At 35.9% G+C, this 19,385-nt stretch overlaps 1 protein-coding gene across 1 annotated transcript in view; it reads right to left on the reverse strand.

Moving 5' to 3' along the window:
- Positions 1 to 19,385, reverse strand: part of CPS1 (carbamoyl-phosphate synthase 1) — a 120,730-nt gene that overhangs the window by 32,606 nt on the left and 68,739 nt on the right. Inside the window, exons 22-25 of the mRNA XM_028112173.2 lie at positions 8,208 to 8,349; positions 6,841 to 6,906; positions 6,319 to 6,382; positions 4,414 to 4,595 (exon numbers count right to left, since the gene is read on the reverse strand). Coding sequence (XP_027967974.1) covers positions 4,414 to 4,595; positions 6,319 to 6,382; positions 6,841 to 6,906; positions 8,208 to 8,349 — 454 coding nt within the window. The remainder of the gene's footprint in view (positions 1 to 4,413; positions 4,596 to 6,318; positions 6,383 to 6,840; positions 6,907 to 8,207; positions 8,350 to 19,385) is intronic.

Raw genomic sequence — 19,385 nt, forward strand, 5'->3', positions numbered from 1 at the left:
CTTCACAAAACCTTTAAGAAGATTTATTCTTTGTACTATAATAATATTTTTGTTTATTATTTTTAGTTTATTAGCAGAGTTAATATTTTAGAGGCTTAAAAACTAATTCTTCAATTAAATGTATACAAGGATTTCTTATGTGAAACACTTCAACATAATTTCTAAAATAAAAAGAGAAGTAACAACCTGTGAACAAAAATTGGGGTCCATTGCACTAAATGGGAGCTCAAAGTTGAGTGAAAAGTCTTTAATAAAAATACTAACATTTTTCAAAATGTTCTATGAAATTGCTTTTTATTTTTCAACAAATTAGCAACTTTCAAAACAGTAATAATATAAACCGCTACTATTCCTTAGGGATATTATTATTTGCCCTACACCATCTGTTTTGACCTTCACTGTATCCCTCTGAGGCAGTTATTACTCTCCCCATTTTACAGCTAAAGAAACTGAGGCTCGGTGAAGGTTAAATGACTTGGCCATATTTCTAATCTAGCAAATACAGCCTAGTACTAGAACTCAATTCTCCACACTGCAAAGCAGCTATGTTTAACTAATAAGCCAAATCTTTGAATCTTAAGCTAACTCTATTTTTCTGCCTGATTTCAAGGGTAGTTACTGTTAGAGGTTGCAAGAAGAGCTATTTCTAAAACATTCTTTTTGAAAAGTGGTAGAAAAACTTCCTCTGCAAAACCCCATTCTCATCATTGACTCCAGAAATAAAGATCATTCCTGGAAAGACAAGTACATTCACAGGATGTTTCAGAGCAATGGTTGATGATGTAGTGTAGTTTTGCCCACACAGCAAAAGGAAGTCAGTACAAGAGAACATGTTTGTAGGATGAAGTTAATATAGGACAGTTTTGTGGAAGAATTCATCTTAAATTGGCCCCAACTGCAAGCACAGAACTAGCAGGGACTTAGGGAGAAGAACTTGGTTTCCCACATGGGTAAATTATCATTACCATAATCACTTAAGCCTCAATAGTTTTAAATAACTCACTGACATAAAATATTCTAAAATTCAGATTTGTTTCACAGATTTCTAAATACTTTAGGCTGAAAATAATTCCATCAGGGTCCCAAAGTTCCACTGACCTTACCTGGATTTGTTTGTATCTTTTTCCTCAGTTTAGTTTCCTATTTTTTTTTAACTTAGTATCACTAAGCTAAGACAACACCACACAAGAATATTTCTGAAACAGTATTCAAATGCAATCACACCACAAATGTATTTTTAGTACTTTGGTTTGTCCTTATTTTCATGGGCAAATTAAATGCTATATTATAGACAGAATGCAAGAGAGAAAATATATCTTACTAACAGAAGTAACATTTAATTCATTAAAAGATGACCCTGATTTTTGTAATTTCGTGTATTATCTCTAATTTACAAAACTCTACTCTTTGTACATCTGTCTGTGAGATTGATTTATTATCTTAACTGTGCTTTATTATCTTAGTAATTCACATTTTAGTAAAACATTTTCAATACTTTAGGCAGACCCTTAAGATTATATTTAATTACAGTTAAATCAAATGCTAGGAATGAAACCCAATTCTAGTTTAGAGTCACGCAATCTCTAATGGGTTTTGTCTACATTAATCAATGTTTGTCATTCATTCATTTAACTCAAATTGTGTTATAGAGATGCCATTGTATATGTATATACGTATAGCATTAGGTGTTAAAAATAGAACCATTACATCAGTAATCAGAGTACATTTTTATGGGGTATGATCCAGTAAATTATTCATAAATCAAGAAAAATTAAGGACTCAAACTAGACAGGGACATCATAAGGTCTCAGGTATATTGCCTGGCATTTTTAGACTCAATCTGGTTTTTAATGAAGAAATTTAAAAAAAAAAATGAGAAATGGGTCTTATGTGGATCTGGGATATAGAAGAAAATTAATGTTCATTTATATAACTTTTCAAACCATGAGATCAAGAGTTCATGCTCTATTGACTGAGTCAGCCTGCTTTACTCACAGGGCATGTCACTTTTCTGACACCACCCCCCCTTTATGTTTTCTTTAGAAGTGCATCCTTATTGCCATGGGAATACCATTGGTCCTGAACTAGACCAAGAGACCTATCATCCTATGTAGCTATGTACCTTATTGCCCTTCTAAAGTGACTCAAATGTGTGCTTTTGAGTAAGTTTAGATGTGCTTCCAATTTTCTGCAGATTTACTACTGAATGTCTCAGTGCCTTTAGCATCACTAGGGACACCCACAGATGGATTATGGCAGTCTCCTGGAGGTTGTGAAGAGATACACGACAACCTCATAGAAGGAAACATACACACATATGTACATGTATGTATGATATGTGAATATGTTTTTTAACATTTCCTGTGGGATAGTCTAACAAATACATCAATGGAATATTGTTCTTATATTCTGACATTTAAAAATATCTTACATAGTAGCACTCTAAATGACAATCAGTTTCAAAGAAGGGCCAATTTATTTTTTACCATCATACTGAATTCAGTTATTATAAAAAGATCTCATTAATATCCATGTATAACCATATCCAAAGGCAGTTGTAGAAGTTTTTAATCTTTCCTTAAACCATTTCATGGGGAAATAATTAATTATGTGTAAAATGCCCGCTGCAATTCCTTGTAATCCTTGTTAATATATTTTAAACAATTATGTAATTTTTCATATATTTATGTTATGGGTCCCAGTTTTATTCTTTTTTAAAAAAGGATTTTATTTACTTATTTGATAGAGAGAAAGTGCACGCACAAGCAGGGGGAGCGACAGGCAGAGAGAGAGAGAGGGAGAAGCAGGCTCCCCAAGGAGCAGGGAGCCCGATGCGGGACTCGATCCCAGGGCCCTGGGATCATGACCTGAGCCGAAGGCAGTCGCTTAACCAGCTGAGCCACCCAGGCGCCCCTCCCAGTTTTATTCTAATGTTTTGAAGGTAGGGAGCTGGTTTTACACCTCCCCATCCTGCTGAACCTGGTATTTAAAAGGTATTCAAGATATATTTGTAGCACTTGTTTTGATCCCTACCTGAAATGAATCTTAAGAAATTATTAGAAAAACCATGTCAGAGAGAAAAATAAAAATCCTGTATATTCTACCCAGAGGTTCAATTTCATTATATCAGAAGATAAGTGGGTCAAACCCAAATGGATGACTATGATGATATACCCATCCTAAGTTTTTCTATTTTTCTTCACTGTAATAAAATCATCACATGTTCTAGCACTGAACTTTACACTTTCCAATGTGGTTTCAGCCACAAATCTCCTTATCTTCACAGTACCTGCATGTAGCACATATATACGCTCATCTGGTTCATTAACCAAAAAAAAAAAAAAAAAGAAACACAGAATTTAGGAAGTTTGCACAACTCAATGAATTGTCAAGTCAAAACTTGAACTTAAGTACTGTGGCCCTAATTCAGTATTTTTTTCCCTAAGTGACCATATTTTATACATAGGGATGATTCTCCACAGTAGGGAGTTAACTGTAATGACATCAAAAGACACAACCACTAGACATCACTGTGAAATCTTCCAGCAATTACTGTTTTTAAAGATTTTATTTATTCATTCATGAGCAACAGAGGGGAGGAGAGAGAGAGAGAGAGAGAGAGAGAGAGAGAGAAGCAGAGGAAGAAGCAGGCTCCCAAGGAGCAGGGAGCCCGATGCGGGACTCGATCCCAGGACCCCGGGATCATGACCCGAGCTGAAGGCAGACACTCAACCATCTGAGCCACCCAGGCACCCTATTTTTTTTTTTTAACTGTAAGATATTTTAACTTGTCCTATAGACTTACAGTAACCTGTGGTCATAAGAATCCAGAGTAAAGATATTCTCGATAATACTAGAGTGCGGGTGGAAGAACTGTCAGAGAAAGCTAGAAAAGTACCGATATTGTTCAGAATGAACTCATGGATCTTAGACTGAAGACTGATGGCTTCATCTGATGGCACACAGAATTAACTGGTCATTTGTAAACAACTCCCCTGGGGACCATCCATTATTAAACCGCAACAACACAGGAACTAGAGAGAGGCGGCTTATTGTATGTCTAGATGATCAATTAAATCATTCTGCAAAATATTTTGGAGGGTTGTCTTGTACTAGCTAATATCTGTCTGGCACACGTTACCAAGAAGAGTCTTCAATCTAGCTGGAATGCTTAGAAAGAAAAAAATAATCTCTCTGTGCCAGGGCCTCAAGACTCTAAGGCTGGGATCATTTTTTTTAGAGTTTCACTACAAAATTAGACAGTGGGAGGCACTGGCAGCTCTTTCCCCTAAGGGGAGTTACAACATAAATCTATGTACATGTATCTGCATCTATAAAGTATGCACTGCATATATTTTTCTTCTTTTTTTCCCCTTTCTTTTCTTTCTTTTTTTTTTTTTTTCCTCTTTTTACCTCCTGATGGTAGATGTCTAGGATTCTCTCCAAAGACAACTCTTCAAAGTACAGTTTGTCACACTCATCAAAGTCTGTGCTCACGGTCTCAGGGTTGCAATTCACCACCACTGTCTTCTTGCCAAGCTGACGCAGTGTGCGGATGCTGGAGACAGCACACCAATCAAATTCCACACTGCTGCCTGCAGAGAGGGTGAGATTGGGAAGAGGAGTAAAAGAAACATGAAGTTACAACACAAAGAGCAGCAGAAAGCTATGGCTAAGGCTAAGGAAGCTAATACCTCTCATTGCAATTTTTAAAACTCCAAAATGTAAATTTCAGATCCGTTATGCACACTACAATAATAGTAGGAAAAGCAGGGACTAATTAAACAACAATGACATGTTGGCTTATTTTGTATGCTAAGTTCTGCAATAGGGAATCTCCATATTTGAAACATTCAAATTCAAAGTTAATGGGAGATCATTGTAATGATTTTTTAAAAAACCCTCGTTTGCAGAAAAGAACTCAAAGTGACCATACTGACCTCAGAACACAATAGTCCAGCTAGTGATCAGAACACTGGAGTTCTCGTTTTAGTTAATCCACTTACTCTGCTGTCTGAGGTCTAAACCCAATGATCCCTGAAGTGCCTTGGAGCTCTGACACATCTTGATTGATTGGAAAATCCTGTGCTTTCCAAGCATATCCCTTTTAAGCTTGGCAAGGCCACCCCATGCAGAGTGAGTGACCTTCTAAAAAAGAATTTGAAGTACAATAATGGCCTAAATACCTCAAAATATCACCTCTACTGGGATGCCACAGAACTGAAAGTCCTGGGATTTGTACTAATCCTTTGCATTAGGATTTTGTCTCTTAAAAATCCTTATCAGAACAATAATTATCCAAATATAGTAGCATGCCAATTTTCTCTATCAATTAAGTATATACTTGATTATCAGCCTAGTTAGTCTTCCCTGAGTCCTAAGGTAATGCAGAATTGTTACATAAATTAGGTAAAATTTGAATAGGAAGGAAGAAAAGTCTACAGAAGAGAACGGCAGGTCCTGGTGGAGGTGTTCAGGCCATTTAGCCTAAGATAACTAAAGGGGTAAAGATATAAACACTGTTGACCTACTTCAATATTTGACCAAAGATTGCTGAAGTAGGATATCCTGAAGCACTTGATTAATTGTAAAACCTAAAATAAACTATGTTTAAAGTAACAGAGTAAGACTACATACATTTTAAATTATGTATTTCATCATTTCCATACTAGAATACTTGTGAGACTAAATGTTAAATACACTTGTTGAGAAATATCATTGTCTATTTAAATATATACTTGTAACTGTAAATTATGATTATTATATTAATGTTATTAAATGTCTAATTTTAAGTGACTGGGTGAGCTGTAACAATTTCTGCTGAGAACATTTTAATTAAATTATATAATGCTCTGTCTATGCACCAGTGATAAAAGCTCTTTGCGTTCGATATCAACAGAAGTCATATATTCACAGATCTCGTCGTCTACAAATGTAATTTCTGGTTGATATATGAAGTTCTTGAGCAAATATAAATCTTTGCGTAAAACTGTGCCAGATGAGAAAAGGTCAAAGTGTAATTCATTCCCTAATCCCAGTGAGAGGCTCTGTTTATTTCATGAGGATAAAAACATAAAAGGGGGGACATGGTGAAACAGGAGAAGGAATTATAGTTGAGACTTGCATCTGAGTCTCACTTCTACCATTTAATAGCCATATCAACTTGGGTTTTACCTATCTGAACCTCAGTTTCTTAATTTGTGAAATACTTATTATAACAGCATCTGTTTTCATAGTTCTTAGAATAATAGAATGAACATGTGTGAAAAGTACTATATGAACTATAAAGTCTTATGTAAATGTAAGTTATCACTTTACCAATGTGATATGGACCACAGCCCAACACCATCATTCCATGGTCATCAAAATTGATATCATGCTCCTGAGGAGAAAAAAAAAAAAGACACAGAAATTATTGTGTGTTATTCTTCAATCTAATTAAACTCTTTGTCCTGTCACTGAGTCTGTCTTTCTCATTCTTCCTCTTATTGCCGTGTATCCTCTACTAGTCTCTGGGAGCTCATAAGTATAACATATAAGCTCTACTTAGTCACAAAAAATAAGTTCAATATTTTTTAATTAAATAGCCATGAGAACACACCATAATTGTATGTTCATGTAACTGTTATCCTTATTATATTTTTACTTGTTTGATTTCACCATCTTAAGGCAGTTCTGAAAAGACTGAGTATGGAAAGACATTATCACATCTGACCCACATTATGTCATTTTTAATACCAAGATTACTAGATAAGCAAAAACACAAAAATTATATTCCCTCATTGTGGACCATTTACTAAATCTAGAGCTTTCTGCATATAGCAATTTGGCACTTCCTACCTGCCCATTGTAGGTAACATAGAGGTAGTTTGTTACTGATGGGTATTCTGCAGCCAGTGTATCGATCTGCAAGAGAAAATAAATAAATAAATAAACTGGGATTTTATTCCCTGTTGTATTTTTTTCCAGAATAAAAAAATTGTACTGTGTTCATATTCCTTTAATGCCTCTTACTATCAGATACAAAGACAGATAAAAAGGTAGGTACAATTCAATTACTTTCTAATTCTGAAAATGAGATTGGGTGGAGGAACAATGATATAATCTAGTTATCATTTGAGCAATAAATAACAATACACACCCCAGAGCATCACTGATTGATTACAGCAGTACTTTTCATGTACACAGCAAAATGGTCATAGTGAACTCGTTACCAGGAAGATTTACCCAGACAGCTATCTAAAGCAGCTCAAATCAGAGCAAAACGACCTATATGTAAGAATGTCTTTGGTTTGCAAATTAATGCATAGGATTTAAGTTACCTATGGCACTGAGCAATGAGATGACACAAATACCTTAAAGCATGGGGAAGAGGGGAAGGAGACAAGGTCTCACTGAACATATTTGGAAAAAGTAAATCAATTCAGTTCTCTAAGGCCAGGAGCTCAGCTTAGTGAGCAAGAATTCAGGGCCAACAGGGCAGGCTAGTGTAAGGCAGGTGAGAAGGAAGAAAGATAATTGCTGACTAGAATATATTCAGCATCAAGCCTGAGACCAAAGGGTATGCATGTGCCCCCTGAGCATGTGGAGAAAAGTCAATGATTTTTAAAGGACAAAAACCAGCTGGTGGTACTTTAAGCCAAAGCATACCTCTACTAAAGTCCAAAAAAAAAAAAAAAAAAAAAAACCCCACAATGGTACACCTATGAAAGTTCTTGTGTGATTGCCATGAATACTAGATGAGCTCATTATGCCCAACCCTATCACAATGAATACTAAATGAACCATAATGATGGGGCACTTAAAATAAAGTATTACCCTGTAAAAAGTTAGTGCCAAAAGAGATAACTATTCTTTTCAAGAGGTCAGCCACCATACTAGGGTATTTCAAGTCCCTCCATTACACTAAGGATTTATCTTATCACAGATATATTTGCACATGGGTCAAAAAGTAAAGGAGAGGTCATTTTGATGTTTTTTCATTTAGGCAGAGAAAACCACATACTCACTCTTAGCTTTACGTCCCAGTACCCCTTCAACTTTTCCCTTTTAAGCTTAAATCAATCCTGTGCTGAATAAAATTGGTGGCATCATGGGCATCGATTAGACAAGTAGAATCATTTTTTAATTCCATCCCTCTTTCTATTGGCAATGGCTCTATGAGTTGGTGCCTATGTTTCCCCCTTCGAGGAAAGGGAAACTTTTACCTGTTTCACCCAAGGATGGATGTTTTTCTTAAGCCTCAGCTCCCTTGTCTGGGCCTCAGTCAGCCCAAGGCATTTTGAAATCTGCTTGTCTGAGAACCCAATCTCCTTTGACTTTTTCAGGGTTTCTTCTGTAATGGACTCACTAGGATTTAATGAAAAAGAGAGATTCGAGTTTAAACAAGACACAATAAGGACCAGTGAACTGTGTTCAATTTCAAAAACACCAAAGGCTCCTTATTTTCTATCTTCAACATGTTTAGATCTCCTGTCTTTAAAAAATGCACAAATAAATAGCCCACTAGATCTTCTAGCCTCTATGAAATCTTTCAGTATTTTCAATGCTGACATTTCCAAACATGTGGTTTCTAGCGCCTTCTTCTCTTATTTCCTGAAAAATGGCTTTTGCGTTGACTCTCTTAATGGATCTCCTCTTTCAAAATAATCATGGGCCTTCCCCTTATTAAATCTAGGAAACTTTTCTCAAGTTTCTTCTCCTCAACCTGTCGACATATGACCTGCCTGATGCTTCATTCTTTAAAGATAATCTTCCTCTGGCTCTGATAAGTTGCTGCTCATCCTACTTTATAATTCACAAAAATCATTTACTGGTTTTCTCCCCCACCCAAGGCTCTATCTTTTGTTACCAGATTTAAGACTAAATGTCTACCTTCTCTCTCCCTCTAAATTTCACCACTGTCATTGGCTCAAGCAGCATAAGTAGTCAATAATTCCCAAATCTGTAGCTCCTTCTCTAATGCCTGACCTATGCTCTGGTCTTTATGTACAGCATCTTCAGGAATCACCTTCACCTAGGAATCCTAACATTGTGTCAGACTGGGTATACTCTCCATAAACTGCCCCTATTTACTAATATCACATGTCTGTCTATGTCGACAAGAGAGTTCTCTATGATTATTTCCTACCGGTAGTATAGACTGTATTTGTGTTGTTTCTCTCACCTGTAATGACTTTGACATTCCTATTACCTACCCAGCTGCTCCCCAACTCCCAGCCACTCTTTATAGGTCAACTAGAGCCATGTTTCACCCATGAAGATTTCTCGGTCTGCCCTCACCCATAGATCTTCCTGGGCTCTTCACTGACTCATTTGCTTGGAGCCAGGAGCATAGTTGGAACCATACTACTTAGCATGTCAATAGTGCCAATATTTTTAATGTTTCTTAGCTTTTATTCACCAACCTGACTTTTTTCCTGCTAGATTCATGTTCCATGATGACAAAGAATACATCTGGCTCATTTACCAGATCATTCCCAAAGATTAGCAGGCTAGTCCACAGACAACATTCAATAAATATTTATTAAGTGAATAAGGGAAACTGGACTTCAACAGCTTTTATAGAAAAGACAAAGTTATTGAAATCAGCTTGTAACTGGAATTCAAAATGTACAAAAAAATTTGTAAAAAGCCAAGGTACAGAAGAATAAAACATTTCTGTAAAAGTATATCTAACTAAATAGCTATGGGCCAGCTATTTCAAGCAATAGTCAATACAATAAAATTCAATTATAACAGTCTGATAGTCAATACAACGAAATTAAAATATAACAGTATGTTCTCAGAAGATCTAATAATAAATAAAACATTTTCATTGAAATTCTGCTAATAGAATGTAGTTGAATTAAACCTATTGCATTTTGTTCATTCTATTCTTCAATCTTCTTTAATTAATTCATATTCTGAGTTTAGAGAAGAGAGAATCAAGCTGGTATATTTAATAGCTATTCCTCTGGCTTTTGGATATCAGTATTAGTTTGGGTTTTTACAGCTATGTCTCTTCCTAGTCAATTTGCTTTTTCTAAGGCACTTAAATTTCCTTCTCTCTCTCAAGTTAATTCATTATTTCTTCCCAATAAATTTAATGTCTCATTTTGATTTTTTAAAGGCCCCAAGTATTTGATAAACATTCTCCCAGAGCAACACGTTTTCCTGTCAAATTCTTGAACATAATCTGCATTAAGTATTATTAGTCACTTGCGATGGGTGCCAAGTACTGGGCCTCATGCTCTAGAACTATGTTATTCAATATGGTAGCAATTAGCCACATGTGACTACTTAAATTATAAATGTTAATTAATTTAAAATTTTTAAAATTAAATTTTAGGCTCACAGTTGCACTAGCCACATTTCAAGTGTTCAATAGCCATATGTGGCAGTGGTTACTGTTACTGTATTAAATGGTGCAGATTACAGAATATTTTATCGTCACAGAAATTTCTACCTAGGCAGTGCTGCTCATGAAGATACAAAACAGTATTTGAGACAATGCAATGATAGAGAGCAATTCAAAACATTTTATGGAGAGATAAGCTGTGTGGTGCAATGTGAGGTCAGAGAAAAGAGATAACAATGTGAGTGGATGTAGTGGAGAAATACTATGGCAGTAGAGGGAAGAGAACAGAGTCATAAGGAAAGTTCAGCTTTATATGGATGAAGGAGTTGACAGATGTACTATAGGCAAGGGCAACTGCATCTGCCATAATTTGAGACCGTGGTGGGCATGGCAGGTATAGAAAACATACTGAGGATTTGTAGTTAGTAGAAAATTATGAATGGTGAAAGTGGGGCAACGTTCACTGTCATTCTTACATCAGTGCTTTAACACTTAGTGAACACGCACTGTGTCTCAGGCTCTGTGCTACCTATTTTATTTTTAAAAATTCTTTATTTAAGTTCAATTTAGTTAGCATAGAGTAGGTTATTAGTTACAGGGGTAGAATTCATCAGTTGCATATAACACTCAGTGCTCATTCCATCATATGCCCTCCTTAATGTCCATCCCCCAGTTACCCCATTCCCCACACCCACCTCCCCTCCAGCAACCCTCAGTTTGTTCTCTATAGTTAAGAGTCTCTTCTGGTTTGCCTCCCTCTCTGTTTTTATCTTATTTAATTTTATTTCTGTGCAACCTATTTTAGTGATGGAGAGATAAAATACCGAATCTCTACATTCAGGGAGGTCAGAGTAATCAGGACACAAACAAATAACCATCGATGTGCCTGCACTGTGAGAGGTGCTGAGGAGAAAATGTATGTAAGAGAAGGCTGGGGCTCAGGGGAAATGCTCCCAGCTGCCACTGGGAAGTCTGGAAAGGCCTTACCCAAGGGATGACTGCTGAGCTCCTGAGGGCTTTTGAAACACCCAAGTTTCTGGTGTTTACCTTTAGTCTTGCAAAAAAGAAAAAATTTGAGACAAAAGCAGGAGAAGAATTTGTTTGTTGCTATTTGTTTTGGAAATGCATATTTTCACTTTTTGCCAAGATTATGTTCCTAAATCAATTGCTCATTTGTTTATGTGCAAGTGTGCATTCAGCCTCAAAGTGGAAGTACTTGATAAATAAGCCATTTTTCTAAATTAGAACTATGCATGATGTTCTTTTTAAATAAATATATTTAATTGTGAGTTATGAAAAATAAATCATATTAATGTTTACCTGCATGGTGAAAGGCTACACATTTTTTCTGTGATCTGCAATTTTGTTAAAAACATAAGTATGAAGCTTGAGTTAGGTGGAGAAATACTGTACATATAACATTAAGCCAATTCTTACCCTTAGATTTTTCTAGCTACTTGCTAGAACATTTTCCCATAATTGTGCAATAGCAGTAAAAGAAAAAATATAAACAGATCTCCAGTAAGACATTTCTTTATTACTGCAATAACTATCTGAGGCAAAACCCATATTATGTTACTATATCAGCAGCCACACTAACTTAAATGACTAAATCCTAACCTGAAGAGCAGTAATCCAGACACACTTAGGAAATATGCCTTGAAAAGAGCCATCACACCTGTAATTATGACTACGGACTAGTAAAAATGCAAGTTCTTCAAGTCCAAAGATAACCAGAAGTAATATATTTATCTCGAGCTCTTTGGGTCATGTTTTTTTTTCCCTTGCCTTGAATGATTTATTTTTATTTCTTCTTATAAGGAATATCAGTGAATTCTTCAAAGGTTGCTACATGGCTTTAAATGAAAATTATAAATAATGGTATTAAACAAACACAAAAAACCCCATTTAGATTCCTCACATTTCTATTAGGGATGAAATATATTTGCATTTGTTTTGTCCACATTCAGCAGTGCAGTCTTTTCTATTGCTGAAATATGCATAATTCCTCCTATTATTCCCCACCAAAGAGTCCAGTAGAGCATATAAAGACATCTCCAGCAAATATGCAAAGTCTTCCTCCTCCACTCACCAAATAAAATTGTACTCTTACCGACAAGCAAATAAAAAAAGAAAGAAAGAAAGAAAAAGAAAGACTGATTGATAGAATTGGCCTCGTGCATAAAAAAGTAAAGTGAATTAATTCTGTGCTCAGCTCTGGTGGCAAAAAACAGCTATCTGTCACTAAGACTAACTCAATCATCACTGCTCCCCATAGTATCCCCACACCAGAGAGTTTTCATTATTTAAAGGGGATGCCTGAGAAGAGCAACAGTAACACAGAATAATGAGTCACAAATGATAGAATTTCAGAATGGGGCTGAAAAACTACTTCTCCATAGGCACCCCCACAATTCATACCAGGTGAGATTTCCAAAACAGATGTTATCAAGCCAGACTTGCAGAGTGCATGCTCACAAGCTGATTCCCAGAATATTTTCTTGGTGAACCCAGAACAGCTTTTTAACTTTTGCTCAATCTTCAAATAGCTAGATCAATAGCATGATATGACATTTTTAAACATCTTGAAAATTAGGGTGTATTAAATTGGAATGGCATATGAATGTAATCATGTTCATCTATTTTAATTTGAATGCAAATATTGGGTAGGTATGTTCATACGGAGTTCAAAGTGATGTATCTTCTATAGTATTTTATTTATAATTTCTCTGGTTATTAATTTCTACTTTCCAGGCATGTTCATGAACTAGTGTAAAGCATTTCAGTCCTCCTCACTGATAAAATACATGTTGATTCTGACCCAGCACAGCAGTTACAAAGACATGGATAAACTAGATCCCTTCCCACATTCAGTGCTACCCTAATTCTGTGGGGTACCCCAAACTCCAGGACAGGAAGCAGGTAGGTAGCCTCTCTCTATATTTCCCTCATTCACTCTCTCTGCTGCTTTTGCAAACACAAAGCTGGCCAGCATGTCATTACATAGGGAAGGAAACTGACTCTATTCCCTACTTGTTCTGATACAAAATTATATTTTGAGTTCCATTATAATAAAATAAAAGAAGAGACAGTTTGAAGACACGATTCATTAGCTTTGGGCCAGTGATTTAGATAAGGTTAAACCTCTTCAGAGTCAAATGCAAGATGAATAATCTTAAGTGAACATAAAGCTCATTTAACAATGTAGAGATTCAGATACATGCTCCTCATCTTTATCTGCCCACATTGGGCTGTCCTCCATTTTGCCTGCTAAAAAGAACTTCCATTAGAGGGAGACTTTCTTTTTTTAAGAAATCAAGTTAGATGAAAGCTTATTTTAGGGACAGGGCTATAATATGTCTATTTTTCCAAAGGAAAATAAAAACCTTAATTTGGAACAAATTCAAAATAGAATAATTAGTAAAAGAAATATAAATGCTGAATTTGTAATTCAAAACTGCCTTTTGAAGCCTCAATAGGGAATGCTCCATTTATATTATTTTGTAAATCATGGGAGCATTATACCAAGCAAGAATGTGATCAGCTGAATGGAGCATATTGCACAAAAGCACTCAGTTTTAAAGTATGTACAATAAAGTATCCTTCTGTTATTTGGTATGTATGTGTGTGTACTAGTATGTTCATGTTGATCTTCACTGCATCCTTGAAAACATGCCTTATATATAACTTTTCTCTCCCCTCCCAGCTTATCTTGCCTTCAGAGTTCAAGGGCAAACTCTGCAAAGGTTACACTTCCATCATTGCATAAAAAAATCTAAACAATAACACAAAGAAACATCAAATAGCTGTGACGCTAGTCTTTTCATAATCTTCAGTTCCTCTCTACTTAGCAGCACAAAATGACAGTTCTGAAATTTTGGGAGGGGGAAAAACACCTTAAAAACAGACAATCAGACTTTTACACACTCTGCCCTAATCTTTTAATGGTTAAGACAGCATGGCTTAGCTTCTACGGCAGGAAGTCTCTTGTGTGTTCTCTGGTTTTATAAACAATATGAGCCTTTCTCCTGTCTCTCCGACTTCCAATGTAGATTTTGTTGTTGTTGTTGTTTAAAATTCTACCCTGTCATCTCCGAAACTTCCTCCACTCACACTTAGTCTTCAATAATAAATGATAAAAGGAAATGGAATAAATTCCCCTTAATGAGGAAATTTTCACCTGGCTTAAAGGAGCTGGGGAAATCTATTAACTGACTGGAGGAACGCCTGCAGCATCGAAATTACCAGGAGAACCAGCACACTTCACACAGTTCTCTCTTCCACTTGACTGGCTTTTATCTGATCCACCAACTCACAAGTAATACTAAACAAATTTCCCTCCAGATTGCACAAGCTCTAATGTGAAAATGAGCACTCCACTTGGCCTACAGTTACGGGATGGGCTTGTGATTTTATTATTATCTTCTTTTTAAAAATCCCCGAAAAGGCAGAAGCTGAGAAAACATGAGGGCCTGATGTTCAGTAATGACACCTGCTTCGATAAGAGCGGAGAACCGAGTAAGATCTGTGTTCTCTGTCCCGAGACCCCCCATCAGCCTCTCCCCTGACTTTTACACGGCTTCACGGATTCTTTTTGGCATTTCACAGGTTCAAGACCGTGCCCCAGGGCGCCTGGGTGGCTCAATTTGTTAAGTGACTGCCTTCAGCTCAGGTCATGATCCTGGAGTCCCAGGATCGAGTCCCACATCGGGCTCCCTGCTCAGCAGGGAGTCTGCTTCTCCCGCTGACCCTCTTCCCTCTCATGCTCTCTCTCTCTCATTCTCTCTCTCTCTCTCAAATAAATAAAATCTTAAAAAAAAAAAAAAGACCGTGCCCCAGGCCCAATAAGCAGGGAAGTTATTTGTCTTCTCATCTTTTCTCTCAAAGAGACAGGTCGTTACCTCTTTCCTTAAGAGAAATGCAAAAGACATTTTTCAAAAGCAGCAATCATGTTTAGAAAAGCAAAGGATGAAATTTAGGCCATTGGGTAATTACCGGTATTTTCTCTTAATTCTTCAAAGCACGATGCTTTGTTACTATATAGTTGTGAGGTCTTTGGAGGACTTAAAGAACACCTTGATCTTTACCACTCATCTACAGGACAAACAATACCCAATGATCCCATGTTCATGTGAAAGCACACCAGCATGAAAATTATCTATTAGGATCTAGGTCCACCTGGCACTATGGCAATAATTCTACGATATTACAAGTGTTGATTTTCGAGGGACGAGACACTTAAAACTGTATTTCACCTTAAAGGCTACTAAAAACAACAGAATCAAACAAAGAAGAAAAGCTTATGAGCAAATGATACTGTAGATATTTTTAAGTAGGCAATTTTTAATCTATGAATCTTTTTTACCAATATTTAGTGATTCCAATAATCCAGAATTATTATGAAAAACAAACAGAAAGCACCCTATCATAGTAAGTCATGTCTATTAGTGTATAAGAAAGTGTTCTGTTGCATTCAAAAATCATGTTTTTACTAATCAAGCAGCTTTCACCCAATCAGATTGAACTAAAGGGAAAAGTGCATACTATAGAATATTGCTTCTCTTACTTCTGATTAATAAATTTTCTTATAATTTTAAATCTGTTCAATAGATCCTTTCCCCCAAATTAAGAAGATGTATTCAGTAAGCAAAATCCTGGCTTTTCCCATAAATATAGGTTTCTTATATGTCCAGAATTTAAATCCAACAAACAAAAATTAATACTGTATAAGGCCTCAGTAGAAAATTGAGATTAAATGAGCATTCTTTGATGCTTTAAAATCTGTTATTTCACAAATAAATTTATTTGGAAGTCTTATATTTTAGAACCTCGCCATTATTTTTGTTTAAAGGAAGTCATGTTTCAACAGGGTAGTTTTCCACCTATCAGATGTGTTGTTGCAAGAAACAACAGTATAACTTTCAATATATAACTTTCTTTGACTTCTAGAAACTATTACTTAGAATCGTATTAAAATAAGTTACTTAACTGAAGCCTGTCTACTGATAATCGCATAGATTTTTTTTTCTTGCTAAATGTAACATACATAGGAATAATTTCTGACCAAATCTTTTAGTTCTTGAATGAGCAAATGTAAGCCCTTTCTAGAAAGGAGGTAAAATGGAAAGTCATTTCTAGGAGGATGTGAAAAAAATCTAGTTTTAAATTCCTGATGACTATATCGCATTAGATCTATGTCAATTTGAGGATTACTACCTACATGGAAATCAAAATTCTTTACCACTGAGTGTTTTTCGGAAGAAGACATAAAAATAAGCATTAACACCCAAGACAGCAAAAATTCTCATTTACTTCATGCTAATGACTATAGTCAAGAGCAAATTGAGTAGCTCTCCCTTTAAGCTGCCTAGAGCAAAGGATGGTCAATTGAATCAGTCCATCCGCTGAAGAGTAGGTGGTAGGGTAGGGTTTGAGGCATGGCCACTACCCTACACTCCTCAGGATGAAAATCATGCATTTCACCTCCAAGGGCAGATTCAGAGGCTCTACGCCACCACAAAGACACTTTAGGTATGAATGAGCAGGTGAAAAAATTCTGGGGGCCAGTGAGTGATTATCTAGCTTCTGTAACTACACCTGAGCCAGACTCTTTTGTGTAAATGTAATTTCCATTGTACACTTCAGATTTTTACTGACCTGCATTAACATGGAGGATAAGGTGTTTGCATCTTATTTAAAGAAAAAATACATGTATATGTATGTATGTATGTACATGTATACATGTATATAGACAGTCTTCTATTTGAAATATGGCAAAATGTAAAAGGAAACCCCTTATCCCAGCTCTCCATACCCATGAAAATTCTGTTTACATCTTTTAAAGGTGACTCGCCAAGGCTTTCTCCCTGCCAGGCCCCTGCATTTTCCCCCCAAGAGTTCTAGAGAAGGGCACATCTCTTACAATGCTTCTGCTCTAAGTGGGGTCAACAATTCAGGCAGGAAAACACACAGCTCACAACTTGATAGCTAAGGAGGAACTGATCTCCAGCTGTCTGATTTAAAAGTCATATCTCTAAAAAGAAGCTTTTGAAAAGGGTTAGTGACTAGAACCACAGGCAGAAGCCCTGGGCTAGATTCCTTGCTTTCCTCTGACTGCTGTGACAGAAAGCATGACACACACCTCAATGTGACTCAGTTTCACCATCCACAAAAATAGACTAGTGATATTTTCCACCCGCATTATAATGGAAATGCACCTTTAGGTCACCAGAGAACTATAGATCTCTGTCTTATAAATAATATATCTTTTTTGCCTTAACCTTCTTCGCTGGGTAATTAAATTAGAACCTTCACCACAACTGTAAATACCAGTGAATATTTCTCACAACAACTTTTAAGAAAATTTGCAATTTTGAAAACCCAGATAGTTTTCTGTTTTTAATCAAAAATATAAAAATTTTGGCTTGTTGTCAACAGGCAATAGAGATTTTGTAATGTACATATAGGTATTATAATGCTTCCAGTGTATATAAATCTCCATTTGATAATATAAGACAATTAGATAAATCCCCTTTTAGTAGAAAGCAGTTTATTCAAAGTCTTCCTACTTAATCAGTAGATATATAGTCACTTAAAAAAATGAAAACATAGAGATGCTGATTTACAATGTTTTCCAACCCATTGGACTACATATTTCTCAGGTAATCATTTTGTGGGCCTCTTGAAGCAACCAGGTAAATCTATTTTTTTTCTACTCCAATTTCCCTTCTTTGTCATGACTAAGAAATTCTGATTTTCATTTTCTACCAAGAATATGTATTCATTTATTTAATGGGCATATTATCACACAAATATTTTTGAGTGTTTGTTCAATGGAAGACACTCTATGCCAATGCCCAAGAAAATGTATGATCAATAAGAATTGGAAGCCATTCATATCTGTTTCAGAGCTGATGCTATGCCTTAGTACAGTGAACTTCATTCTGTGTTCACACGAATCAGCAAAAGCTCTTAAGAAAAGATTATAATAAAAACCTATTAAGACATTATGATATTTGAAATTTGCCCTAATGGAATTTACAATTTAATTGGAGGATGGTACCCACATGTATCAAATAATTACAGAACACTGAAATGAAACTATGTGGTTCCAACTACTACCTACATTGAACAAAGAGGTAGATAACATCCACTTTAATTTCTGTTCATAGACTTAATTTCTTTACAGTAAGATTCTCACTTTTATGAAACATAACAAAGTAAGAGCAAACATGATTTGTTGCTTCCTAAGTAAAATTCATTCATTTACCTGCTTCCTCTCTTCTTGCATATTCGGTCCTTATAGTCTAGTTCCTGCTCCTTCCTCCAGATCACCAAATTTGGTGGACTTGCTCAATTCTCTCCCTAACTACTCTCCCCAAACCATGCAATATTATTGAAAATGTATTCCCATTTTATTTATTTTCTTTTAAAAATCTCTCTTTTCTTGGCTCTCCTGGTACTGGGATATATTGAAGGACATATATGGGAATATATTGAAGGGATATAGGCAGTCCTTGGATTCCGCAAGTCCTGAACTTAAATCCTGGCTCCAACAGGCACTACCTCTGAAATCTTGAAAAGTTTGAGTGGACATAAAGTCAGAGGACATAACCTATTTTCTGCAAATCAAGACAATGGGTTCCACTTATAAACTGTTTCATTTATAAGATATGAGGTAGGGATGCACACCTTCTAGGAACTCTTAAATTAACATTTACGTGAGATAACATAGGCAGAGGCCTTAGAGCTTTTGTTTTTAACCTCCATTTAACTTTCCTGGCTTTGTGTTCCTGCCTCTAGTTGGTCTGTTAAAAGTATCTGTCTTCTGTATAGCCACGTGTATATATTTAATATTCAAAAATAGATTATAAACCCAGTGAAGGCATGTTAATGACTAACAATTATCCATAGACAAATGGCACTGGACCTAGTACCATGTCTTGCACAGAGTAGGTACCCAATAAATACTCATGACTGAGTAGATGAACAAATACCATATGGCCCAATAAGAGCTCCTAATAAAGAGAAATGCCATCAAGTAAAT

The sequence above is a fragment of the Eumetopias jubatus genome, unplaced genomic scaffold, assembly GCF_037043125.1.
Source record: "Eumetopias jubatus isolate StellerSeaLion01/CBP00866 unplaced genomic scaffold, mEumJub1_p1.0 scaffold_3, whole genome shotgun sequence".
NCBI lineage: Eukaryota > Metazoa > Chordata > Mammalia > Carnivora > Otariidae > Eumetopias > Eumetopias jubatus.